We start from the raw sequence: 24,499 nt of genomic DNA, 5'->3' as shown, positions 1-24,499 counted from the left end.
CCTAACAATTTCTCCCTGTGAAACTTGCTGCCTGAAGCAGGATTCTACCCCATTGAGGATCAGCCCTGGGCGAGAGATGTGTAAAGATATGTGTTTGGAAAACTTTTGTCAAACCACCTCTTTTCTCCAGTCCCTTTATTTGGGAATCTGTGACATAACTCCGACTTTTTTCCCCCTCCACCAGCCATTATATATGATAAATAAAACAATGCTGTGGAAACAGTGAAATCTCTCATCAATGTCTTTGTGAAAAGGGCCCAGATAAATGAGCCTCCGAATCAAAGGCAGATTACATGACTGACCATGTATCATCCTCTATGTATTGAGCATAGCCTTTGTAAAGTTAGAGCGGTAATAAAAAGTGGTATTGTGTGCTGTGAAAAGCTGTGTGGGTCTGTGCATGACTAATCTGTCTTTCTGCATTATTTTATTCAATCTTCTCTGACTTTATGCCTTTGACATTTTTGCTACACTCAGTAAATTTGAGTGAATAGGCAATTTTAAAGAATTTTTATAGGGCTTCAGAGAAGTCATATGCAGACTGTATCTTTGTTCAGATTTAACAGTTTAAATATTTCCTTTGTCTAGGATGCAGAGTAATCTTAAACCAAAAGAAGGAAGGGGGAGAAATGGATTTGGAATTGGGGTGGGAAGGGAGGGTGCATGTGTTCTTAATACCATATTGCAACAATTCCTCTTAAGGAAAAAAGAAAGACTAGATAGTAAGATAAAATTCTGAAAGGTGATGAAGAATGTTTGGTAGCTAAATTTAGGGTGTAATCCCAGACACACTTTCCTAGGAGTAAGCCCCATTGAACACAATGGAATTTACATCTGAGTGGATCTTTCTAGGATTGCAGGCTAAACCTTTCCTACCAGTGCTGAGTTTGCCCCAGAAAGTCTTCTTTGCCTCAGCAAACAAGTTCTCAGCCCAGCTTCTGTGATGATGGGGTCATTGGAATTTGCTGCTTTGGAGAGTAAAGGGGTGATTCAACAAACACTGATTTGGGAGCAAACTTCACTGAGCTGCTACAGATCCTCTCTCTCTCTCTCTCTCTCCACACACACACACACACACACACACACACACACACACACACACACCTACCTTGAACTTTTTCAAGTTTTAAAAAAGAAACTGCATGTTGTGAACCTAACAGCCAAATGCTGTGCATTTTTCTTGCAAAATGAGGTCAACAGTAGTTTCAAGCAAATAGACGTTAAGATTCCTGCTTGTGACATCAGCGTTGTTGTATTACATCAGCCAATTTTTCTCAAACAGACTTGAAAGGTAATCTTGGTTTCATTTTGTTTTAAATATGCATATTAAAGAAGAAATCTCCTATTTTCTTTGTTGAATTAAGCAGAAGTCTTTACCTGAAGAATAGAAGACCAGAGACAACAGGATGTGGTGATGGCATCTGGCCTTAAAAGGGGATTGGCAGGGATGGGCAAGTCAGGAGTATCCCCCCCCACTTGACTTTAAAATGAGTCTTAATGGGGCACTTTCCCAGTCACCCAGAGCATTTTCGTGACTCAAAAAGATGCAAGTAATGAGTCTTTCCCTTTAAAAAGCAAGCCACAATTCCATGGGGAAAAAACAAAGCTGCTGCTGGGTGTGTGTGTGTGTGTGTGTGTGTGTGTGTGAGTGAGAGAGAGAGTTCTCTTTAACCACACTCCTGTTGTCCCCATCCCATCTGTAAACAAGGTGGGAAGGGGTGGGACGGACTGCATGGAAGCAGGGAAAGAAGCAGCAAGAGGGTCACATGCAGCAGCTGCAAGGCTTACCAGGACGACCCAATCCTTTGCAGCTCTACTCAGAAGTAATCCCATTTGCGCTGGACATTCAGTGCGGCTACCTTCTCCCAAGTAACAACGAAGCTCACAGCAGCCATTTGTGGTTTCTGCCTAGACCCCAGAAAGGAGAAGAATAAAACCCAGTTCTGTTCCTGTTTATAAAAATTTGGCTGCTTCGTCACCAGGTGGGGAGTTGGGTCACCAGAGGTGACCAAGCAAATTACTAAATCAAAGCTGGTTTAAAGGAGCAGTCCCCTTGTTTTCCTAACCCAGAAGTTCCCCATTGGCAAAAATGACTGCCATTTTAAGCGTATTCCTCAGAATGCAACAGGTGCTGTCCAAAATGCAGAAGTGACACCGAACGAGAAAAGGGGCGGATGAGCAAATACCTTACCCTTTGAAGATCTGTTTAGGCAAGGAACATCTGTCTCTGCACTGATAGTAATGCTGTGGAAACAGAAACTGCAACAGGGTGTCTCTGAGCCTCTGCTCAGCCCTAGAATTCATTTGCAAGATCAGAAATGAACTCACACAAAAATCCAGTCCTGGTTCCCGCTCCCAGAGATTTTCCCCAGCAGCCTCATCCAGAAAGGGATAAAGAGTCTTTTAATTGTCTGTTAACCACTGGGAATCTAGGCGATCTATTGCAAATTACTCAGATATTTCTCTCAGTAGATCCCCATCTTCCTTCTACCTCCGCCTGACCGAAAATTGCTCTGCACTAGTCTGCACATCAACATTACAGAACTCTTTGGAGCCATGTTTTTCACCAGCAATACTGTATGGCCTGTAATGTAGCAGGCACCCATGTCAGAGCCACATTTATCCCAAACTGCCCTTGCCACCATTAACCTTTTAAAGACATATAAATGCAATAATCATATATCTCAAGACCCGTGAAGAAAAGGATAGATCATCTCAAAGCAGGAAGCTTGGACGTCTACCAACAGGCGATAAGATCTCTGGTCTCAGCTGAAGTTTGCTTTGATGTCTCCCTTCCCAATGGAAGGGGGTCAGAAATTCCAGACAGCCCCTCCTAGACCTTGTGACAAATTCTTTTGGCTTGGCACAGCGAAATGAAAATTGCTACATTTCATCATCAGATGATGCTAGGAAAATGCCTCTTTAAAACCCACACGCACACACAGAAAAGCCTAGCAATATAGGAAAATGCAATCCATTGATAGATTTCCAATAACAGTGCCGGCTTCCATTGCTGTGTGACCACATCCAGGATTGAACCCAGTTCCTGCTTGCAGAAATGTGTTCCTTTGCTCTTTAAAAACCATCATCATAAAAGGCTAGAAAAAAACAAGAACATGCCACTGACAATTAGCTCCACAGTGCAGCTTCCCATTGATTTATAATGCTAAACATTTCAGCTTGATCAACCCTCTAGTTAAAAAAAAAAGGAAGCAAAGAAAAAGAAAGCCCTGTTTGCAATTTTGTTTTTAATCAAATGGCGTTTTGTGTGTGCGTGAACACATCCCCCCCAAAAAAAAACCAAAGGGGAAAAATGTTTGCCAACTTAAAGGAATCCTTACCAATATTAGTTATAACCACCTAGAAATGGCATTTGCATTTTTATAACCTTGTTACTTAAAAGTGAAACAGGAGAGCAAGAGACTTGGTGATAGCATTCTCTCTGGGCTTTAATCCCAGCCTGAGCTTTTTATGCTTGAGAGCCCCTTATGATGCTGTAACTAACCTCAAACCTGGAACAGCAGGAGGGCAACAAACCTCAGAATACAGCAATGTCATGCTTTACAGGCATACTCCCCGCAACAGCATGAATGAGGGGGAAAAAAACCGGTTGCCTAGGAAACACTCTGGTCTTAGTAATTATTACTGTAACTGTCTGCACACCCCACCTATAACAGAAATGAATAATAAATTATCATCACTGACTGGCAGCTTTCTGTTGTGGCTTCTGCTCAGTACTGCTACCTACTGGCATGCAAAATTAATTACAGACTGAACAGCAGGGTCGGGATCCTGTGGAGCCAGAGAAGCAGACCCAAGAGGAGAGGTTTGCTTCCTCCCCGAATGTGTGGTGGGATTTGCAGCTCAGCTCTGCTGACAGGCTCAGAGCAAAGGCCCTTTCCCTGTTTTGGCTGAAGAATGTAAGGAAAATGAAGCTTGGAGAAACTGCTGTCGAGATCAGAAAGAGCATCCACCAGATACTGCTCCCTGCCAAGTCCTATTTATTTAAGAAGAGCCCTGCTGGATCAGGCCAAAGGCTCTTCTTGTCCAGCATCCGGTTTCCCACAGAAAGCTGGTTTCTGGAAAGCCCACAAGAAGGAGATTTTCTGACATTGTTTCATTGCATCTAGTACTCCGAGGCATACTGGAGGTAGCTGTGGCTAGTAGCCGCTGTGGTCTCATCCTAGATATAGTTGTCTAAACCCCATGAAATCATCTAGGCTCATGGCCATCACCACATCTTTTAGCACAGTGCTTCCCTATCTTTTTAGCACTGTGACCCATTGTTGGCCGCAGTGGCCAGATAGTGCCCAAGAATGCCTTGCGGTCTCACAAGAGGCCAAGAACTTCTAATGTGCAAGTGCAGCATTCCATGCTCTCTTTAAAAAGTGGGGAAGGCCATTTTTGGTAGATTTGGTAGCTGATGGGTTGGATTCCATAGAAGCCCCAGTCGATTGGCCTACCTGGAGAATGACTCAGGCTGACACAGAACTTTCTCCACTGGGGTTCTGAGACCTGGAGAAGGAACAACACATCATGGGACAAACACACGGGGATGGTTTTGGACAATACTTCCATCATTCACTCAAGCCTGTGCATTAAATGATATGCATGCTCACAGGGCAACATCCTGACCACTCTTCTCACTTTCCTAATCTTCCTAACTCTGGGTGAGGGGGTGTAATCCAAACCAGCCAATGCATCTTATAAACTATAGGTAACTGTGTTACTCCAAATGCTACATTATAGTAATACCTTTAGGGCTGCACAAGATTGTGTATCATTTTGGTTGGCCCTAATAAAGGTAGGACTGTAACATGCTTATGATACTGCTATACTGATAATTGTGAAATTAAGATCCCAATTCTATAATCACCTTGTGACGCTGTCTGGCATCTTTCGCTGGTACTGACTGCTGTAAAAGCTGTCATAGAACTCAGTGCCAGTTGTAAAAGGCACTCCAACAGCGCACTAGTCAGTCTGCTGCTTGGAGCACCAGCTGGAAGGCTGGAGCCTTCCCGCCAGTGCCAGCTGGACCCCAGACAGCTGCTACCAGAGGTAAGATGGCAGGGAAGGTGGAAGGGGAGAGTGGACAGGAGAGTGGAAGGGGAGCAGTGGAGGGGCGAAATGAAGCAGGGTGGGGCAGCAGATGGGCAGATTTTATCTTGAAAGTGGGTGGGTTTGGTGGCAGCAGGGCATGCTAACTACTATCCCTCTTCCTGGACCTGATCCCACCACACAAGTCCATGCAGACCAGCCATTTAGCTAGTGCAGGTCTGAGTAGAACCCCCCCCCCCACGCCACAAAGTCTTACATCCAAGTGTAAGGGAATTATTGTTCCCTTACGCAGAGGAGACTTCCACAACTTTTCCCCACCATTTTGGTGCTGCTGTATCAGTGGTGGAGGGGAGGAATGAATAGGATTGGGCTGTAAGATTAGTGGCTGCTTGGTTGGCTATAGATCTGATACAATTAAGAACATAAGAACATAAGAACAGCCCCACTGGATCAGGCCATAGACCCATCTAGTCCAGCTTCCTGTATCTCACAGCGGCCCACCAAATGTCCCAGGGAGTACACCAGATAACAACAGACCTAATCCTGGTGCCCTCCCTTGCACTGGCATTCTGACATAGCCCATTTCTAAAATCAGGAGGTTGCGCATACACATCATGGCTTGTAACCTGTAATGGTTTTTTCCTCCAGAAACTTGTCCAATCCCCTTTTAAAGGCATCCAGGCAAGATGCCATCACCACATCCTGTGGCAAGGAGTTCTACAGACCAACCATGCACTGAGTAAAAGCAACATATGAAATGGCCACTAGATATCTGAATTTTCTGTCTTCTCACTGCTCCTCCCCTACTCCCTCTTCACACACCTGTGTCATTGCAACACCACTAAACAGAACTTTTCTGTATCTGACTATCTGGTTATTTGAATAAAAACACATCTTAACCTTACAAAAAAAAAAAAAGATACTGGCTAATATTATAGAATCCAATCCAGCGTGAAATTGCTATAAATAAAACCCTGTCCAGTTGTTTTGATCAATTAAACTCCATAATTAACAAAGATACTCCATTCATCTTAGGTTGTCTAATTTTCAGGAGAGTATTAAAGGACTTCCACTGGAAGACAAGTTTGTTTAGAAATTAGAACACACTTGGTGATGAGCTGGATTTGATTTAAAAGACACAGTGGGAGTTGGCAAAATTCACATATCATGGGGTTAATGTGGGTTAGAACAGAGCTATTTGTATTACAAAAATATTGCATGGCGAACGCACACACACACACACACACACACACACACACAATCTGATTCCTTTTAATCCATGCTCATAGTTTGCAACATAAATCACTGTTAAAATGAACAGCTAAAACATCTGTTGGAGACTGTATTGAAAGGCACAGAAATCTGCTTCTCTCTCTTTAATATATGAATTTGAAAGGGGCAGCGTGGCTAGTCCTCAAACAGAAGAAGAGGGTGAGGCCAGTTTATGCCTCATGATGCTATCCCTAGCACTCTAGAAAAGAGCAATGGATCAAAAAACTCATCCTCCAGCTTGAGGCTGTCCATCTTGCATGAACAATATTCTCAAGAATCTTTATATTAAGCTTGCTACAGAAAAGTGTTATAGTTTTCGAAGCAAATCTCCTTTTATCCTGGGCTGGCCCTGCTACAAAAGTTTTATGCATTCCTTGATTCAGACTTCATCTCTTTGATTCCCACCAAGTGCTCTAAAGTTCTTATAAATTTTTGTGGCCGTTGCCCCTGGTTACAGCACCTATTATTAGAAGCTCTTTAGGACTAAATAAGAGTTGGACGACAGTCAAGATATCACCTGGTACATCCCTCCTACAATGGTGTAATTTCAGACTGGGGAGGGGGGTTGTGTGGAATGTTTGAATGCTCCACTATACTGAAAAATTCAACCCTGCACATAGAAATCTAGCTTGCAAAGGTGAGACTAGAGCTCTTTGTTCCAAATGTGCTGGCTTTCCAGAGGTAAGGAGTGTTTCCTGGCCTGCCTTTCTCTCCAGCTTGTGACTTCTCAGAAGCAGCTAGTGGCCATTGCAGGAAACAGGCTGTGATGTTTTAGATGGGCCTTTGGCCTGATCCATTGGGGGGGGGGGATTTTCTTATGCTTTTAAAATAACTGATGTTTCCGAATATAGAGCCTGGCTGCAAGGAAAAGTACACCTGAAATGCCCATGGTAAGTGAACACATGTAGTAGGATTGCACACCTGCCTCAGCCCTCGGATCATAGAGAATTAGAGCAGAGATGGTATAGGCAGGAAAGGGAAGAGAGGGAGTTGCGGCCAAGGGGCAGGACCAAGTCTGTGATTAGGGCTGCAATCCCATACACACTTACCTGGGAGTAAGCGTCATTAAACTCAACAGTGCTTACTTCTGAGTAGACACACACATCTGCGCCATAGGCATGCCCCCCCAGTTATGCCCTTTAAACACTCTGACACAATAACACAGCAAGGGTGCCCATCAGACACACTTCATTGCCTCCGAGGAAAAAAGCAATCGAGAAATTAAAAGTAAAGAAATAAATAGATCATCCTCATTATTATTTAAGTGGCAACAAACGTCTCTGATGCTACCAGAAAACAAAAGAGACGCACTTACAGATAGCTTTGCACAAAATAATGCTGCACAAAGAATATGCCTTAACTTGAAGCTCAGAAAACCATTTACAGACCCTGCTGATGCCTAATTGTGTGGGTCTGATGGGGTTTTCTCCTGCGCTGTGTTTGTGTGTGTCTACATTTCACTGCTACCATCTTTTCTCCTGGCTGTCTGGCCCAGATTCTACCACAGCCCACAGGGATAGAACAGATTGCTATGGGAGGTGGTGGATTCTTCCTCCCTGGATATCTTCAAGCAGAGGTTCGACAGAGGCCTGCTGGAGATGCTATAGGAGACTTTCCTGCCACAAGCAGGGGGTTGGACTAGATGACCTTGTAGGTTCCTTCCAACTGTGTGATTCTACGAGAGGGTGGATGAGCTGGTGAACCAAGGCTGCTGCCCCTTTGCTTGTTTGTAGGGGTAGGGAAGGTGGTTCTTTTGTCAAGGAGAAGCAGAGTAAACAGGCTGTAGTAGCACTGGCAGATGCCCAACAATGCCAACACCTGTTAGAGAAGGGATGTCAACGTATGAAACATTTTCAAGGCAGTTTGTGCATGCTCTGGATGCATACTCAATACACACAGTGGGCGAAAGAGCAAGGCTTGGGTTTGTTCCTCCTTCCCCTCAACATACTCTGAAATTAAAAGCTCCACTATGCATATAGGTCTGGTTTGTCTAACTGGGCGTTTGTCTTTCCAGGTTATATAGGTACAGAGATGCAAGCACCGGATGCCAGGTCCTATGGAACTGAGATGCGTGCAAACCAGCCCAAAGTAGGTACTTTTAGGAGGATTTATCTAGTCTGTACATTAGCAACTAGCTCTACTCAAAAAAAAAGGAGCCACCACAATCAGCTTCAGAGGCAGGTTAAGAAGTTAAAAAATGATAGTGTGTGGATCAGAGCCTGGCACATCATTGGGTTAAGGGAGGGCATTTGATGCACTGCCTCAGGAGGACTTGGGCCAGCCCTGGGGCTGTAGCTCAGTGGTAGAGTACCTGCCTTGCATGCAGAAGGTCTTGGGTTCAATTCTTTGGGATCTCCATCTGGTTGGTGCAGACCAAGGGTCTCCAAACCCCGGCCTGGGGGCAGATGCGGCCTGCAGCTAGCCTCTATCTGGCCCGTGGCCAGCCTCTTGTCCCTTGAAAGTCCCTGGCCCACTTTGCCAAACATGCTCTGAACTATGCTCTGGTTGCATCTGGAGGGTGCTCTAATTTATTTATATAAACTTTATATTTAAAAAATTTTTCGGCCCTCAAAACTGTGCCAGACATTTGATGCAGCCCTCTGGCCAAAAAGTTTGGAGACCTCTGGTGTAAACTATATTGAGCTAGTTGGTTCAATGATCTGGTTCAGTCTAAGATAGCAGTGCCCATATCACAGAATGGTAGTGATCCTGAACAGGGAAGATTGTAATGCTATGATGAATTTGGAACAGTCATCTGCCAGCACCTGAGCAATGTGGCCAAGACCTACTTGTCTTCCAGCCTAATGTAACATGTCAATGCCTGCCATTGAGAATAACAGGATAAGGTCCTGGCATTGCAATATGGTAGCTGGAAGGAAGAGAAAAGGGGATCCTATTGTTAGATTGGGACTTACAAAGGGAATGGGACTTACAGCAGTGTAAGAATGGCTAGGATCAGAACCTGTTTGTCTAATTAACCAGCTCTGCTCGATGAGATCTCAATCTCTTTGTTATTTAAAATACATATTCATAGCACTATATTTTATAGATGCACTGTTCTGGTTACAAAATAGCTCCTACTTTTCTAGGACATAATTTCATTTTGTTTAGCCAAGAATTCATTAAAGAAGCTATAAATAACCTCCTTTAAATATTTAGCCGTGAATAGAGGGTGGACTGGCATTGATGGCTTATTTTAGTACTAACGCAATATGCTTTAGAGTCATAAAATCTACATTTCAGCATGTATCAAGCTAATGATTAACACCTCCAATGAGGTTTGCGATATCCAATTACAATGAGTATATTTGCAAGCCTGCATCCCAAATAACTGCCCTGATGCAAAGAAATAATCAAGAGGGGTCCAGATCAGAATGACATCTCCACCAAGTTTTTTCAAACTGGGGGTGGGGGGTGGGGGAGAAGAGGCAGGGCAGCTGTGCTCAGTACACTTATTCCAGGGAGTGCTTGAATGTAAGCATGATACACCAGTCTCTATCATGGCCAATGACCCACATCAATTATGCAGTGATCAAGTACATGACACAGAAGTAGAAAACTGTTTTCTCTTTGACATCCTAATGAGCAGTACTAAAATTGCAAACATGCCTCTGAATTAAAAGATGCTTGCCACATTTTCATCCATTCTTTCAACCAAAATGCCAGTTTAGCTTGGCCCCATCGCCTAAGTGAGACTAACCTCCCCAAGGCCACCCATGGAGCTTAATAGCTAACTAGGGATTTGAGCCTGGACTTCCCACAGCCAATCCTGGCACCCTGTCCACCAAACTACTCTAGTTCCCAGGGAAGATCGCCAGATGTTCCTTATTTTCAAACACTCATCCCTATCCTATGAAGCAGTGCAGAGGTCCCATACTTCATGTTTACACAGAGCATAATTTAAGACTTGGATATGTTTTAAGGGTTCTTGTTTTTATGGTAATATTTCATGTTTTTAGCTGCCTTTGACACCTTTTGGTTGGGGAAAGATGGGGTACATACAGGGTGACCCAAAAGTAGGTGGACAGTAGGTGGAATAAATGTTATCATTTACTGTACACCTACTTTTGGGTCACCCTGTATATTAACATAACGAGCATCACTCCAGACTGGATCTAATACAAAGCTGGAGAGGGGTTAGAAGATGCTCAGGTTTTGCTTCTCCATCAGTCTCCAATCTTCTAATAGTGGCTAAATTGTACAAAAAAAAAAAAAAAAAAAAAAGACCAACAGAAGTTCAGGAAGGAGAGCAATAGTTTGCGATTCTTAGCTGCAAGGATGTTTTTTCTTTTTATAGAACTTTAATTTGACTCCCCAACAACCAGGAGCTCCATGTTCCACAGGTATAACAGATAATTTGTTTATGCTGAACTGTAAGTTCCATACCTTACTTGTGCACTAACCAAAGAAATCTGAAAAGCACTTCTAGAAAGAAGTTACATATCTAGAGATTTACATCCATACTGAATCCATACTGTAAAATGCTTCCACTTAGCACTTGCTCAGGGCTACCTTCATTCGTGAAAGATGGCACTGGGTGCAGAATGCAGTCATGGCATGAAAAATTGAGCCAAGCCCAAGACAAAAGAGGTAATTCATTTCCAATCATTTATCTGGCTTATAGAGTACCCCAGGTCAAGAATGCAAGGTGGTTAACATAGCGCTAATTCTTCTGCTGAATTTTAGGCACAGCGCTGGGGGACTGTGGGGCAAAGCTTTGCACTGGACCCCCCCCCCCATACCCTGTTGATGCATTAGGACTGGCACTGAGAGTTCAGAGACTGGTCCAGCCACTGGACTTGGGCTTTCGACCAGCGCTTGACCTGACCAAACCTCAATGTCACTCCAGTTCACCAAAAGTCAGTTTGAATTCACTGCTTCTCAAAGGGCCCAATACTATCCAACTTTGCAGCACCAATGCAGCCCCGAGGTAAGGGAAAAAACGTTCCCTTACCTTGAAGAAGCCTCCGTGACTGCCCCCTCTCCACTGCAGAATGCAGTGGTTGTTGGCATGGCTGCATCAGATACACAGGCTCCGAACTTCCAAAGCTTCCAAATATCCAGAAGCAACCATTGAGGACCTTGCAGCCCTGCTTGCATAAACTTACAAGAGCATTTCCACTTCATGGTGGACCAGAGTTGGAGACTATTTTGTATGTAGACTCAATAAACGACTGAGACTGTAGGACTGAGTTCAGAAAACTGTAGGGGGACACTAGCATTTGCTCCTATTGTAAAAATGATGGTTGGAAGGGACTCCTACTACCTGGATCTCTATAATTTTCTAAGCAGAGGATGCTGCTGTAGGAAAAACAGTGCAAGTTGGTGTTTGTGCACATGGCTGAATCAATCTGTAAGAAGTGGGCTTATAAGGCTGCTTCCTCTCATTTACAGGGCCACGTTGCAAACTCCTGTTAACAATATAGGTCTGATATCTTCTGGGAGCACCTCATGGCAACTGAATTAAATTTTTTAATACACAAATGAATGGGAGAGTCTCCAAGTCTAAAGAACTTTAGGGTCAAACTCTTCTACTTAGAGGCATGTAATTTCTGTTGACATTAACAGACGTTTGCTACACAAAGAAAAGAAAAGAGAATAAGAGACTGCTTTATGCTACGAAGGTCAAAGAACATTGCAAGGGATTTGAAAGTAAGAAAAACGTCTCCATCCTGTTTTATTACAACCTAAAAAGGAAAGTGCTCTCAACGTTTTGGATTTTCTTTTTTGTTTTACTTGAAAAGTTTAATTTTATAAAATACCATTTTTGTCCATCAACGAAACATCCCTGCAAAGTAGGTGAATACGGTGTCCTGTTTCACAGATTCTATACAAGTAATCAGAGGTTTTATGCTAGTAGGAAAAAAATGATTCGTCAGCAGACACTTAAAAAGCAAACCCTACAAAAACAATGGGGGATACAAGCAAGTCTTAAAATGCAAAAGCAAGTCAGGAAATATAATTGTTGGCTCTATTCTGAAAGTTGCAAAGTTTCTTTCAAACGACCCATATGGTATGTAGAACATCACATCTGGCACAAAACGGCCTGTATTTAGGTTTAAAACACACAGAGAAAAAAAGCTTTATGAAGATTATTCGTTTGAAAATTATTCCAAGTGCTGTTATTGTAAGGCAAATATGTACAAAGGTGCTGACTGCATATTGGGATGTTAAGAAAATAAGGAGAATTTTTGAAGTGTTTCCTTACGGATTTAGAAAAAAAAATACCATTAACAGAGGTCTAAACAAGAACAAAACTGAATCAACAGCCTGTCGCTTCATGAGCAAGAGGGAAACCACCTCAATGTATTGTGCCAGGAGGCATTAACATCCAAACTTCCATTGTCTATGTGGGATCTCTGTTTTCTGTTGCATTCTGGCAGCTTTGAACTTTGAAACCCTCTTTGTGGTTTCTTCCGAGGCCTCAGAAAGAACTTCCTCAGATTTCTGCTCCGGAATGGTAGGCAGGACAGGGTGAGCGATGAGCAGGTGTGGTGCAGAAGCAGGAGACAGAGGTTCCTTCTCGACTACTGTCCCTGAGAAAGCCTACGAGAAAAAACAATGACTCAAAAAGGAGCTCCTGAGATGCAGTTGCGAAGCTGGGGTTAAAGGCTGGGGACACAGCAGCAGCTCAGCAAAAGAGCACAGGTTTTGCATGCAGAAAACACCAGTTTTCATCCCTGGCAGCATCTGCAGGTAGGGCTAAGAAACCCTGTCTGAAACTGTGGAGATCTGCTGCCTGGACAACGCAGGTAATACTAGAAAGACCAATGGCAAGACTCAATATGGCGGCTTGCTATGTTGTTACTCTGTTGTCAGTCTTACTACAAGGGCTATGTTTTTTTAAGTCAAAAATACAAATACTCCTTAAAGCTGGTGGCAGGGTCTTACATATGGAACCGATAATTAATATGGAACCGATAATTAATCTAAAAAGAAATCTGGTTTCCTCAAGGAAAATCTGAACAAACATTTGTGCCGTAAGAAATACTACATGCACTCATTTGTAATTGTATAAGGGATCCAGAACAAACAAGCAAAACTAAAACTGGTTTTCTTCCTGACATATGTTCAGGAACATCACAGATGATGCAATGGGCAATTTTGAAGCTTGCTTAGCAAATAGGATAACTTTGCAGATTTGGGGTCTGTCAACATTTCCATCATATACTACGTTCTCATAGTTTAATATCTTAGCCTTCTTAAATAGCTTCCAGCTGACACCTGGCATACAAATTGGCAACCAACGCATTTTGTGTCTCCTTTCCCCTTATCACAATAATAAAGAAGTCAGTTAAAGAAGATTATGCGGAAAGCGCCAGACAAGCTCAATATATTTTTTAAGGGGAGGAAGATTGCTAGGAAGATGCCCTACCAAGACTCTTTTTTCATTCTGTGCAAGCCCTAAATTTTACACATACACACACAAATATATATAAGCAAAGGCATAACTCTCAGATAAAGAACAGAAAGTAGATGACTTCCAAGACTTTAATGTTTATCATCATTGATAGGAAGGAATATCAGGTGTATGACCTAATAGGTTTCCATGTTTGCTTTTGCATGTTTAAAAAATATATATAAAAGGAACCAATCCACAATAGTCACCTTTTCTCAGGACTGACATAATAGGAGGGCAAGGCTGTTTTTTTAATGCCACAAGCTGCTGCCTTTTAAAGTGTCCAGCTTAGTACGGAATGAACTTTTGTTCCCTTCCCCGGAAGAAAGCCCCAGGCCCTGCAATGGGGCTACTTGAGTCTGTGCCAGCTATTTTGGAGGTGCAGACTTGAGAAGTCTTGTGTTGTGCTTTGTGGCCTGGTGCAGGGCATAGGATCTGGTGGAGAATGTCTCTGTAGGTCCCACCTCCCTCCTGGCTCAGGCCCTCCCCGTTACACCTTCCCCCGCCTGGAATGCCTCCCCCTACTCTGAGAAACTGCACCGCCACCAAGCAGTGCTACTTACTCCCAGCCGCTCTTTGCCAGCGTCCTTGCAGCACTGAGGCTCAGCACAGGTGCTCCCTTCTCCCCAGTTGCTGCAAATGTGCTTCACGGCATGTTTGTGACACCCAGCACCGGTGGTACATTTGTAATGCTGGTGCTCAAGCCCTTAGGAGTGGGCTGTAAGTTAGCTTCAAGTACTTGTATGCTCAGTGTTGTCTGAACTCCAAAAGGCAGCAGCTCTCCAGAAGCTCAGACAGAAATATTTCTCAGCCTTCTAACAGAAGATATGAAAGCCTAAACCTGGGAATTCCGGCAAAGACGGTGCTCTGCCACCAAGTTAGAAGCCGTCTGCTGAACTGAACTCAAATACAATCATACTTTTACATACATACCCCACCCCACAAAGTTACCAATTAAAAAGCCCCATTGCCACCAAATAGAGCTGTGTGATAACCGCAGATCATAACTCAGCAACATCCAGAACCAAAAAGTTAAAGAAAAAAACCAGGCGGTAAATGCCAAAGTAAAATCATGAATATTTGAAATACTGGTTACCAATAATCGAAATCAAGCCATTGTAATTGAAAAGTGAGGTGAAGACTCCTTTCATTGTGACAGGGGCATATTCTTTAATCTTATCACCACACCACATTTTTAGGAGGGTGTATGCCTATCTAGCTGAACGTGCTCACTGCACTATTAGTAGAGGAGTTTGTTTCCTGTGAGTAAGATAGGATTACAGCCTACGTCAGGGGTGTCAAACATAAGGCCCCAGGGGCCAGAAGCAACCAGTGGAAGCTCTTTATCTGGCCCTTGGGCTCTTCTGGCGCCACCATCAGCTGTGCTGAGGTGTCACTGCTGAAATGGTGGCTTGCATGATAGTTGAGCTCTCCCATATCTTAAAAATATGGTCAAGATTTGCATATTTTCTGTTCTGTCATTTGCAGCTAATGAGTTCGTGAGAAAAATGTGCTTATTTCTAGTTCAACCCAGGGGTTGGAGAACTTTCTTTTTAGGAAAGGCTAAAGCATTTGGGACTATTTAGAAATTAAGAAAGATGTGGAGCAAGTGATTGAGAAATTCTCTCCTCCTATAATACCTCAGGATCACCCTCTGTAACTGATCTGCAGGAAATTTAGACAGATGAAAGAAGGAATGTCTTCACCAAATGCATCATTAGCTTATGGAATTAAGATGTGATGTCGTCATTGGCTTAAAATATTTTAAAGGGCGATTCAATAAATTCACGGAGACTTTTATCAAACTTTGGGCAACCTTACTTATTTCCAGGTATGCCTTTGTGTGAGCCTTTAGATCTTTTTGCACCTGAACACAAAGCAAGAGTCTATTTTCTTCTCTACTGCAACCCTAAGCAAACTTAACTGAAAGCAAGTTCTACTGAAATAAGTGGGAGTTACTTTCTGGTAAATGCATCTAGGATCAAGCTTCACAAGTGGATGCTTAAGCATTTCTTCTTAGCAAAAACCAGTGGGAGAAGAGTTTTAACCTGACAAGACATTCTGCCACAGATCTCAGTGACAATTCTTCAAATGAGAAGTTTCAAAAGGGAGATCAGAGCCTGATCAGAGCCTAAACTAGAATTTATAACATCAGGTCTTAGTTGAGACAAGAAATCATCATATGGCAGAGCCAATTAACTTAGCATTGCTAGGAGGTTGTTATCCCCAATTGTGAATTGCCACTCTGCTTATCTTGTATACTTCAAGCATGTCAACAAGTCCAGTCTTTTGTATTTCCTTTGACATTTGACTCTACCATTTTCCTTTCCTCCCCTTTAATCTACACCAACATATACCTGTCTAAGGATTTCCATGCATGCAACTGTTCAACTGGACTGTAGTACGTGAAAGCTTGTGCTGCAATAAATATGTCAGTCTTTAAGGTGCCACAGTCTCTGCTGCCTTTTGCTGCTACAGACTTTGGACACCCCTCAAAAAACTGACTTGAGAAAGAGTACTGTGACACATTTTTTTCCATATGGTCTGAAAAAAATAATTTGGTTTGCCGAGATGTCTGCTTGTATGCATCAGTCAATGAAATACAGCTCTAGGCAGAGAATCATTCCTCCCCCTTGGAAAAGTTTTCCATTCTGCCCAAGAGGGTGAGCAGAGCCAATGAACCACTTTACGAGATATGAAATTAATGTTCAAGAGATTTCTTATCAGTCCCAATAATTATTCCTATAAAGGGAGGAAAAAATAAAAGGGTACACTACCTCATAAGTTCCTGACACAGGTGAGGTTTTGGGGGGAAAGTGCTGCTGCTCACCCTCCTCTTCCTCCTCCAAGATGCCTTCACTGTTGTCACTGTAAGTCGTATCATCATAGCTCACGCTCCTCAGAATTCCTCGTCTGTCATCAAACTCAGCAGCGCTGCTTTCACTGGTATCACTGCAAACACTATTCTCCCGGCTTCGAGACTTCAAAATTGATTTACGAGGGACATATTCACCATTCACAACATCAACAAAGACTCTGTAAAGGAAAACGTTAGTGTTAATAAACTCTTTGGGTGGGAGGGGGATTGCATGACAAATCCACAATAATTTCGCTCTGTCTCTGCTACAAATTAATTATGGTGACTTTGCTTGCCCAACTCTCCAACTGAGGCTTTTTAAAAATTCCTAGACATGACAATTCACGACTTCACAGCAAGGTGGAAAGATCGTGTTCTGCAACTCAGATTCATCCTGCCTTGTTTGATCATCCTTCAGAAGAGATTATCACTGTCCAAATAGCCAGTGCAACTACCCATCAGCCAAACAAGATAATTTCCATTCAGAAACCAGATCCTTCATTTGGATGGGTGCATCAGTATCACATCCATGGAGTTCTGATGAGTATCAGAGACACTTTTCTACCGTAGTTAGAAAATAAAAGTATGGGAAGCATGGGTAAACAAGAATCAGGGCAATTCACAAAGTTGTAGCTATCAAAATTAAAATCAAACCATCCACTCAGAAGTTCTCAATTTTGTGGATTAGACAGCAAAGCTGAAGTTGGAACATCCTTAAACAAAACTCAAAGTACTATTTTAGAGAGCTGTTGAGGCCATGAGATGTTTTGCCATGGATGCAATCAGATTCCAAGAATATACTGTTTTACGGGGTAGGGAATATGACATTCCAGTATGAATTATCCTGCTCACTGGGTAAGAGGCACTAGATTTTCTAGTGGGTGCTCCTCTTTTATTTAGCAGAGGGAGGCCCACCTCACCCCAGCAGTGTCTTTTCTAGTGGCTGTCTATTGGTATTCTTTTGCAAATTTTTACATTTACATTTGCTAAATGTACATTTGCTAAATGTAAATGTACATTTACATTTGCTAAATTTCCCCCAAACGAGTACATAACGAAAATGAAACACATATTTATTGTTTTTCCCATTCTCATAATATACAAGTCATTTTAAAGGAGCTGTTTCACACTGAGTTAATAATTGCCAAATACAAGCAACATAGAGGAGGTGAGATATTCCCATCAGCTGTGATTTGATGGACAAAAGCTAAATGAACGTGCTATATAAATTACATTAGCTGCATGTAACAAAATTAAGATTCTTAGCTTGGAGCTTCTGGCTCTTGATATGTAACCAACTGTACCATGGAGGAAGAACCATGCCCCATCCACCAGTTCTCTCATGCCATACCGGTAAATGTCTGCTGGTGTTTTGATGTTGGGCAATTCCGTAGTTGAATGACCATTGCCATTGCTATTCTTCCGTTTCCGTTTTGCCTCTTCTTTCTTTTCACTGAATTTCAAAGTTGTATTTTTTCCTGTGTTTATTCGTACCTGAAGTGAAAACTTGCATGAATAATCAAGTTTTTAATCGAATAAGTAACGCGACTTTTTATTATCTGATCAACTGGACATTAAGCTGATGTTACATCAGACTTTCTTATATAATTTGAAGAAGAGAAATGTACTTAAGAGTTGTAGAAACAGTTTTGCTGGTATGGCACATCTGAACTCTTAACCAGGTACAGCCCCAATCAAATTTAATGTAATGCAAAACTCTTGTTCAGTCAGAGGACAGAGCCAGCGAACTTGATGTCCTTTTATATCATCTGAACAAGAGTGGGAACTTACAGTGAAAGTTCCTTTTGTTCAGTATGTATGACAGCAAGAGATCCACTCTGGCCACATGTCTAAGGATCATAGGGTACAGGGACAGCCAGAAAATACCACTTCCTACCTATAACCAATTATTTATTTTAAACTGAACAACAAGAACAGAGATTAGATATACAGATTTGTTCTTTTGGTTGCTCATTTCAAGTGAAGAGGATGTCAGATTCTGGGGAAAATAAATTTCAGTTTCCACCTACATAAAATTTACTAGCTTTCATGATTATTGAGAAAATCCTGGCAGTACTGCTAATTCACAATCCCCACAGTAAAAATATCGAACATTGCTTGCAATACAAACCCTTTTAGGTTCCACAGTATGAGAGAAACATATTGTCGGTACAGCATTCTCAGCAATGGCTAAATCATCCTCATCATCACTGCAATAATGATTTGGGCCATTAACCAAATCCACGAGCAATTCGGAGCTGGCTACTTCTTTTTGAAAGATGCCCTGAGTATTTGGTTCTTCATCATGAACCACATTCACATCTGTCTTTTTATCTTCCTGCTCTTCTTCAGAAGAGAAACTGTCTTCTCCATTTGCCTCAAGAGTATCAGAGATCCTAAGAATGGAAAATCAGTTCCAGTTAAAAACAACCCAAGACTAGCAACTAGCTGATGCATGGGTTCTGCTCCAGTGGATTTTGAGGTTATTTTTTTTCTCTTGCAAAATTCCACATCATGATTTCTCATGCTGAAACTTGCTATTGTTTTTCAATTAGATTACTGGGAATTGCATGGATGATGGCACAAGGCATGCACACCTTGTAATGTCACCATTGTTATTCTTCTCAGGGCCCAATCCTACTGCTGGGCAGTGGTGGTCTCCTGTGCACTGTCCTGGCAATGGCCATCACAAACATGCTGCAAGGCACATCATTGTGGCTGGGACAGGAAATGCACTGGTGGGGAGGCCAGAAGCAGACACCACTGGGCCTCTGAGCAGGTCAGACAACCTCCGGGACCTGTCAATGGTAAATTCTCTGCCAAAAGAAAGAATGGAGGGGAAGCAAGGAGGGGCAAAACTGGACAGAGGGAGTGCAGACTGGGGGTGGTTCAGGCCTGAGAAGGGGGCAGGGTGACAGCAGAGGCTGCTGCTGCATGCTATCCATCCCCCCCACCCCCAGGCTTCAGAGCCCTACATAAATCTCCTTGATTCTGTACCAGCTAAACAGCTGAAGCAGATCCGAGTAGACCCATGGGGCTGCGGGGAACCAATGTTCCCTTACTCCAAGAAGACCTCTGGCTGCATCTCTTACAGGATACAGCAGTGGTTGTTTCAGTGCTGCTGTACTGCAGGGCAGCAGCTGGCATAGGATTGACTGTCAGGGTTTTAACATTAAGTCTTGAACCTCAGTAAAGAGGTACAAACCTTCCCATGACTGACTTGAAAGAAATTCTCATGAGGTCCTTACCACAGCTTTTTAAAAATTATTTGCATCACTGTATCCATCCACTCTGACCACTAACTTCCTTTAAAATTCTTTCAGAAGATGCTAAACAAAACAATTTTCTGCTCCTGAAGCCTTGGCTACTTCATGATCTCATTCTCAGCTTTTCTGGCATGCTGTATGAGATTTATTCAAGTGTACATAGGTACAGTTATGCAAATTCAGTATTACTTTTTAGGAAAAGAGCAAATTAAAAACCTGGAATTCGATTCTGGACAATCCCCAAGGTCATATTTGCACTACTGTATTAGTTCTGTGCCAGTCCATCCTCACCCTTCTCCCAACTATCATGGGAATTGTTTGTTGAGGTGCCAGGAATTTTGTTAGAGATCCTCAGTGCCTTCCCCTTCACAGAACTACAGCCTCCGAAGTTCCTTCTGAAGAAGTTTAAGTTTGTAGTACAGATATGTCCTAAGCATCAGTCACACAATTCCTCACTCACTAGAAGGATCACATTTTCCAAAAGTTAACACACAAGCAGTAAAAAATTACTAGACTATGTAAATAAGTCCCTCCGTTTATGCAAGTCAATACCCAAGCAAGTTTACAATACAATTATTGGGCATCTTCTTTTTATTCAAGTAGCACTTCAATTCCATAATAAAGTTCATCCAACTTTAGGCTTCCTGGGTGAATTTAAAGGTTATTTAAATGGAAAATTTTGCATGACTGGAAAGTTTCATGGCTGTGGTAAGAATCATGGGAGTTCAGATATATAATGAGCAGCATCATATTAGAGTTGCAATGCACAAAATTGAGATAAGATTTTGATCTTCTTAGCAAGAGACTGGAAACTGTGATAGTCCAAGAGGCTGGTTTAACTAGACCTATCCCCAGAGAGAATTTCAATAGTTGATGGTGCTTAAAATTGTGCAGGTTTGACATCACTAGTGAGCAAAAATCACTAGCCTTTTCAAACGCACACATCTTATAGATAATGAAGCTCTGACTTAGTGCATTCTCACTTCTTTGGAACAGGGAACCTCAGCACCCCTGATTAAACTTACCTGTAAAGTTCACCACAGATCTCTTCTTGCCTCTCAAGTTCATCCAGTCTGGCCCAAAGTTCTTCATCCGATTTCAAGTCACCATGAGCTTTTTCATCAGTTCTGCCATTTTCTTGAGAATTTGTGTCAAAAGCATCTGATATTTTGGGTTTTGAGTGAGGTCTGTGAGCATTTCTGTGTTTTCCTGGGTAATTAAACAAAGAAAAAGAGATTAAGGGGAAAAATGATATTACCAAGACTATACAAAGCAAGAAAAAAAGCAATTGTAATGAAGTTATATTTGAGAAAGAGAAACTTTTCTGTTACAAATTACCATGAAAGTGTTTAAGTAGTTCTGCCAATGAACCAGAGTGTTGTCTCGGGGAAATAGATGCCTGTTGCTATCGAAATGCCAAGGCAAAGCATTTTTTCTCCTCCCAAACTGAGAGTCACCCTGAGAGGTTTTCAATGCGGTGACTTCGGCTCCATCATATTAACAAGGTAATTAGGATAGTTAAAACTGACACGCTCTACACAGATGTTATGAAACTGTGGAAAATCTCCTCAGTTTCACAATGTTTGTGAGCACACCAGTGAGCCCCATCCCCCATTCTCCCCATGGAGAGCATTTGTTTTCAGTGACAAATGCTGTCCATGGGGCAAAATCCTTCCCATGTCTAGGGATGCCGGGCATCCAGTGTCCCTAACCACAAGGATAATCTCTTTCCATGAAGAGCATTTGTCATTGCAAACAAGCACTCTCCATGGGGATAGCAATGCTCTCCATAGGGCTTCAGAGCACTGGAGGGGCAGGTCTCATGGGCACACTCACAGACCTTGTAGAACTGCAGACACACTCCACAGTTTCGTAATTTCTGTACAGTTCAACAAATTCTTGTACATTCATCAAAGTCTTTATTGGTTCGGAGCATAAGATACACTTACTCTGCGGTAGAATTAGTGGTAAGTATATACAGAGGGTTTCAGGTGATTCATAAAATTCTGCCATTGTTAAATACCCAGAGGATCTATTTCACACATGTGACACATAGTTGTGATGACATCATCAAAATGGCTGACCTCATGAAAATAAATTATTCTGGTATCTACTGGACTGATTTTAGTGTGTAAGCTCTTACTGAAAAGGTATTTACCCACAGCGCAAATGTCCTTGTGATGTGTGACAAAAACATTCCTTCAACACAAAACTGAAAAAAGTTGGACCATAGACAACAGTTTTGAAATCAACTGGTTAATTACAACTGCTATCCAAAGAACACATAGGACATTTTCCAGAGAAGGAATCAAGTTAGGATGAGTCAAGTTTCAATAAAATGGACAAATATTTCCAGAGAAATTGTGTTTTGTGTGAAAGCATGTGGGAGGGAACAATTGTAATCCTGCAGGTGTTCACAGGAAGATATATAATGATACTTTATTTCTGAAAAAAGACAATGTCCCAGACATCATTTGTAATACAGCATAATACTGCAACATGAAATGGTGTTTTGTAACAGTAATAATTTTGAAATAATGTTCCACATGTCAGAGCTCAATTGCTGTATTTGTCATCAGCATCTTCTTTGTAACCTTCGCTGGAAAACACGTTACCACAAAGTTGCTTGCCCCCACCAAAAAGACACATGAAGGTTGGAAAGCATTTCTGCTCAACATAAGAGCATTTGGTCAACTGCAAAACAGATGTGGTTCTGCACTGCAGATAACTAGACTTTATTCATCATTTTTTATTCACTCTTTTCCTACTGAAGATAGAAGAATTGATTTTACTGGATCTCATTGGCACTACAACAGTACTGGATAGTTTACCCTCTTGATTGCAAGTATGAGAACATCTTTTGTTGGTAACCATACCATGGAATGTTAAGAGAAATCATTGGTCAGACATTTTAACCTGTTTTGCTTGAGTGTGAAGCTATCATCTGTCTATAATAAGAAAAGTCCTGGTAGAACAGACCATAAGTCCATTTAGTCCAGCAACTTGGTTTCTACACAGGCCAACCAGATGCCCCTGCAAAGTTCATAAAGCAGGAGATGAATGCATAAGTCCTCTCCTGTCATTGGTCCCCCACAACTGATATTCAAAGGCACAGTGCCATTGAATGTAGAGGCAGGATGTAGCCATCCTGAGTAGCAGCCACTGAAGGACCTGCCTTCCATGAATTTGTCCACTTCCCCTTAACACCATCCAGGTTAGTGGCCATGTCTTCTGGTAGTAATTTCCATAAAATAATTATGCACTATAAATTAATTACATACCATCCACTTTATGCATAATTTATGCACCCTAAATTAACAATGTGTGCATTTTGATTTGTTAATACATCCTCCAGTTTTCACAAAGTGCCCACAGATATCTGTCTAAATAAAATACTAGGTAAATAAATAACAATAAAGGATTTATATCCCATCCTTCAATGCAAGTGTTTCCAGGGTGGCTAATAAATATAATAAAAATGCAATATGATATCAAAGAAAGAAAGAAAGAAAGAAAGAAAGAAAGAAAGAAAGAAAGAAAGAAAGAAAGAAAGAAAGAAAGAAAGAAAGAAAGAAAGAAAGAAAGAAAGAAAGAAAGAAAGAAAGAAAGAAAGAAAGAAAGAAAGAAAGAAAGAAAGAAAGAAAGAAAGAAAGAAAGAAAGAAAGAAAGAAAGAAAGAAAGAAAGAAAGAAAGAAAGAAAGAAAGAAAGAAAGAAAGAAAAATCATATTACAAGAGATTAAGAGCTTGGGAAATACCAAGTGTACCAAGCAACCCTCCATGGGCACAGTATTTTCCAGGTGGGGCTGCACAACTGAAAAGGAGCTCTTTCCAGTTGCCATCCACCTCACCACCAACAGTGGGAGCACACAGAGGGGAGCTCCAGTGCACTACAATTCATGATAGCAGAGAGACAACATAAGGTAGTAGACTAGGGGAGACCTGGATTCAAATCCTTATGAAGCTCACTTGGTATCCTTGGATCAGTCACTATCAACCTATCTGCACCACAGAGTTACTGTGCGGATGTTACGGATACAGGAGGCGGGGGGAACAAGTATGCCACTTTGAGCTCCTTGCACAAAAAGGGGTAAGAAAAACAAACCAAATTACACCAGAGGTGAATTATTTTCAGCACAACCAACCTTTAACCAAACTTTAAAAAATGCATTTAGAAACATTCTAAATGTATTTAGAAACAACTACTACTACTAACCTTTCATTTCAGTGGTATTGCTTCCCGTTACTTCTCTTATATCAACAAAATCGCCTGCTGCCTAATTGGAGAAATGTTAAAAGTAAATACATATATATTTGAAGTTCTTAAACTTGCCTATAGTCAACATCTATGGACAGGATCCAAAAGGGCCACACAGCTAATATCACATAGTGAACTGAGGCTTTGGCTTTCCTTTCTTGAAAGGGAGCCATCTGTACCATACGGCAAGCAAACTGAGAGGACTCTGAAGAGGTAGTTGATGGTACAATACAGGAGCGGTGGTATGTGGGTTCTGAGCCTTGAAGAAGGAAAAAGAAAAAAAAAACTTACTCCTAGGACACACCTAAAGAATTTCTTTGGATCCTGGTCCTTGAAACTAAACAATTGAACACACCAGGCAAAATGCAGCAAGAGGCGGGGGGGGGGGGGG

General features: G+C 41.9%; 1 protein-coding gene across 1 annotated transcript in view; it reads right to left on the bottom strand.

The window, feature by feature from the left end:
- Window positions 1-11,975: 11,975 nt before the first annotated feature.
- URI1 (URI1 prefoldin like chaperone) overlaps window positions 11,976-24,499 on the bottom strand; it is a 49,411-nt gene continuing 36,887 nt past the window's right edge. The window contains exons 6-11 of the mRNA XM_066637620.1: window positions 24,067-24,127; window positions 20,878-21,061; window positions 18,718-18,982; window positions 17,938-18,080; window positions 16,507-16,765; window positions 11,976-12,876 (exon numbers count right to left, since the gene is read on the bottom strand). Coding sequence (XP_066493717.1) covers window positions 12,655-12,876; window positions 16,507-16,765; window positions 17,938-18,080; window positions 18,718-18,982; window positions 20,878-21,061; window positions 24,067-24,127 — 1,134 coding nt within the window. The 3' untranslated portion in view covers window positions 11,976-12,654. The remainder of the gene's footprint in view (window positions 12,877-16,506; window positions 16,766-17,937; window positions 18,081-18,717; window positions 18,983-20,877; window positions 21,062-24,066; window positions 24,128-24,499) is intronic.

This window comes from Tiliqua scincoides, chromosome 9 (assembly GCF_035046505.1).
Source record: "Tiliqua scincoides isolate rTilSci1 chromosome 9, rTilSci1.hap2, whole genome shotgun sequence".
NCBI lineage: Eukaryota > Metazoa > Chordata > Lepidosauria > Squamata > Scincidae > Tiliqua > Tiliqua scincoides.
This window is presented reverse-complemented; position numbering and strand designations above follow the sequence as displayed.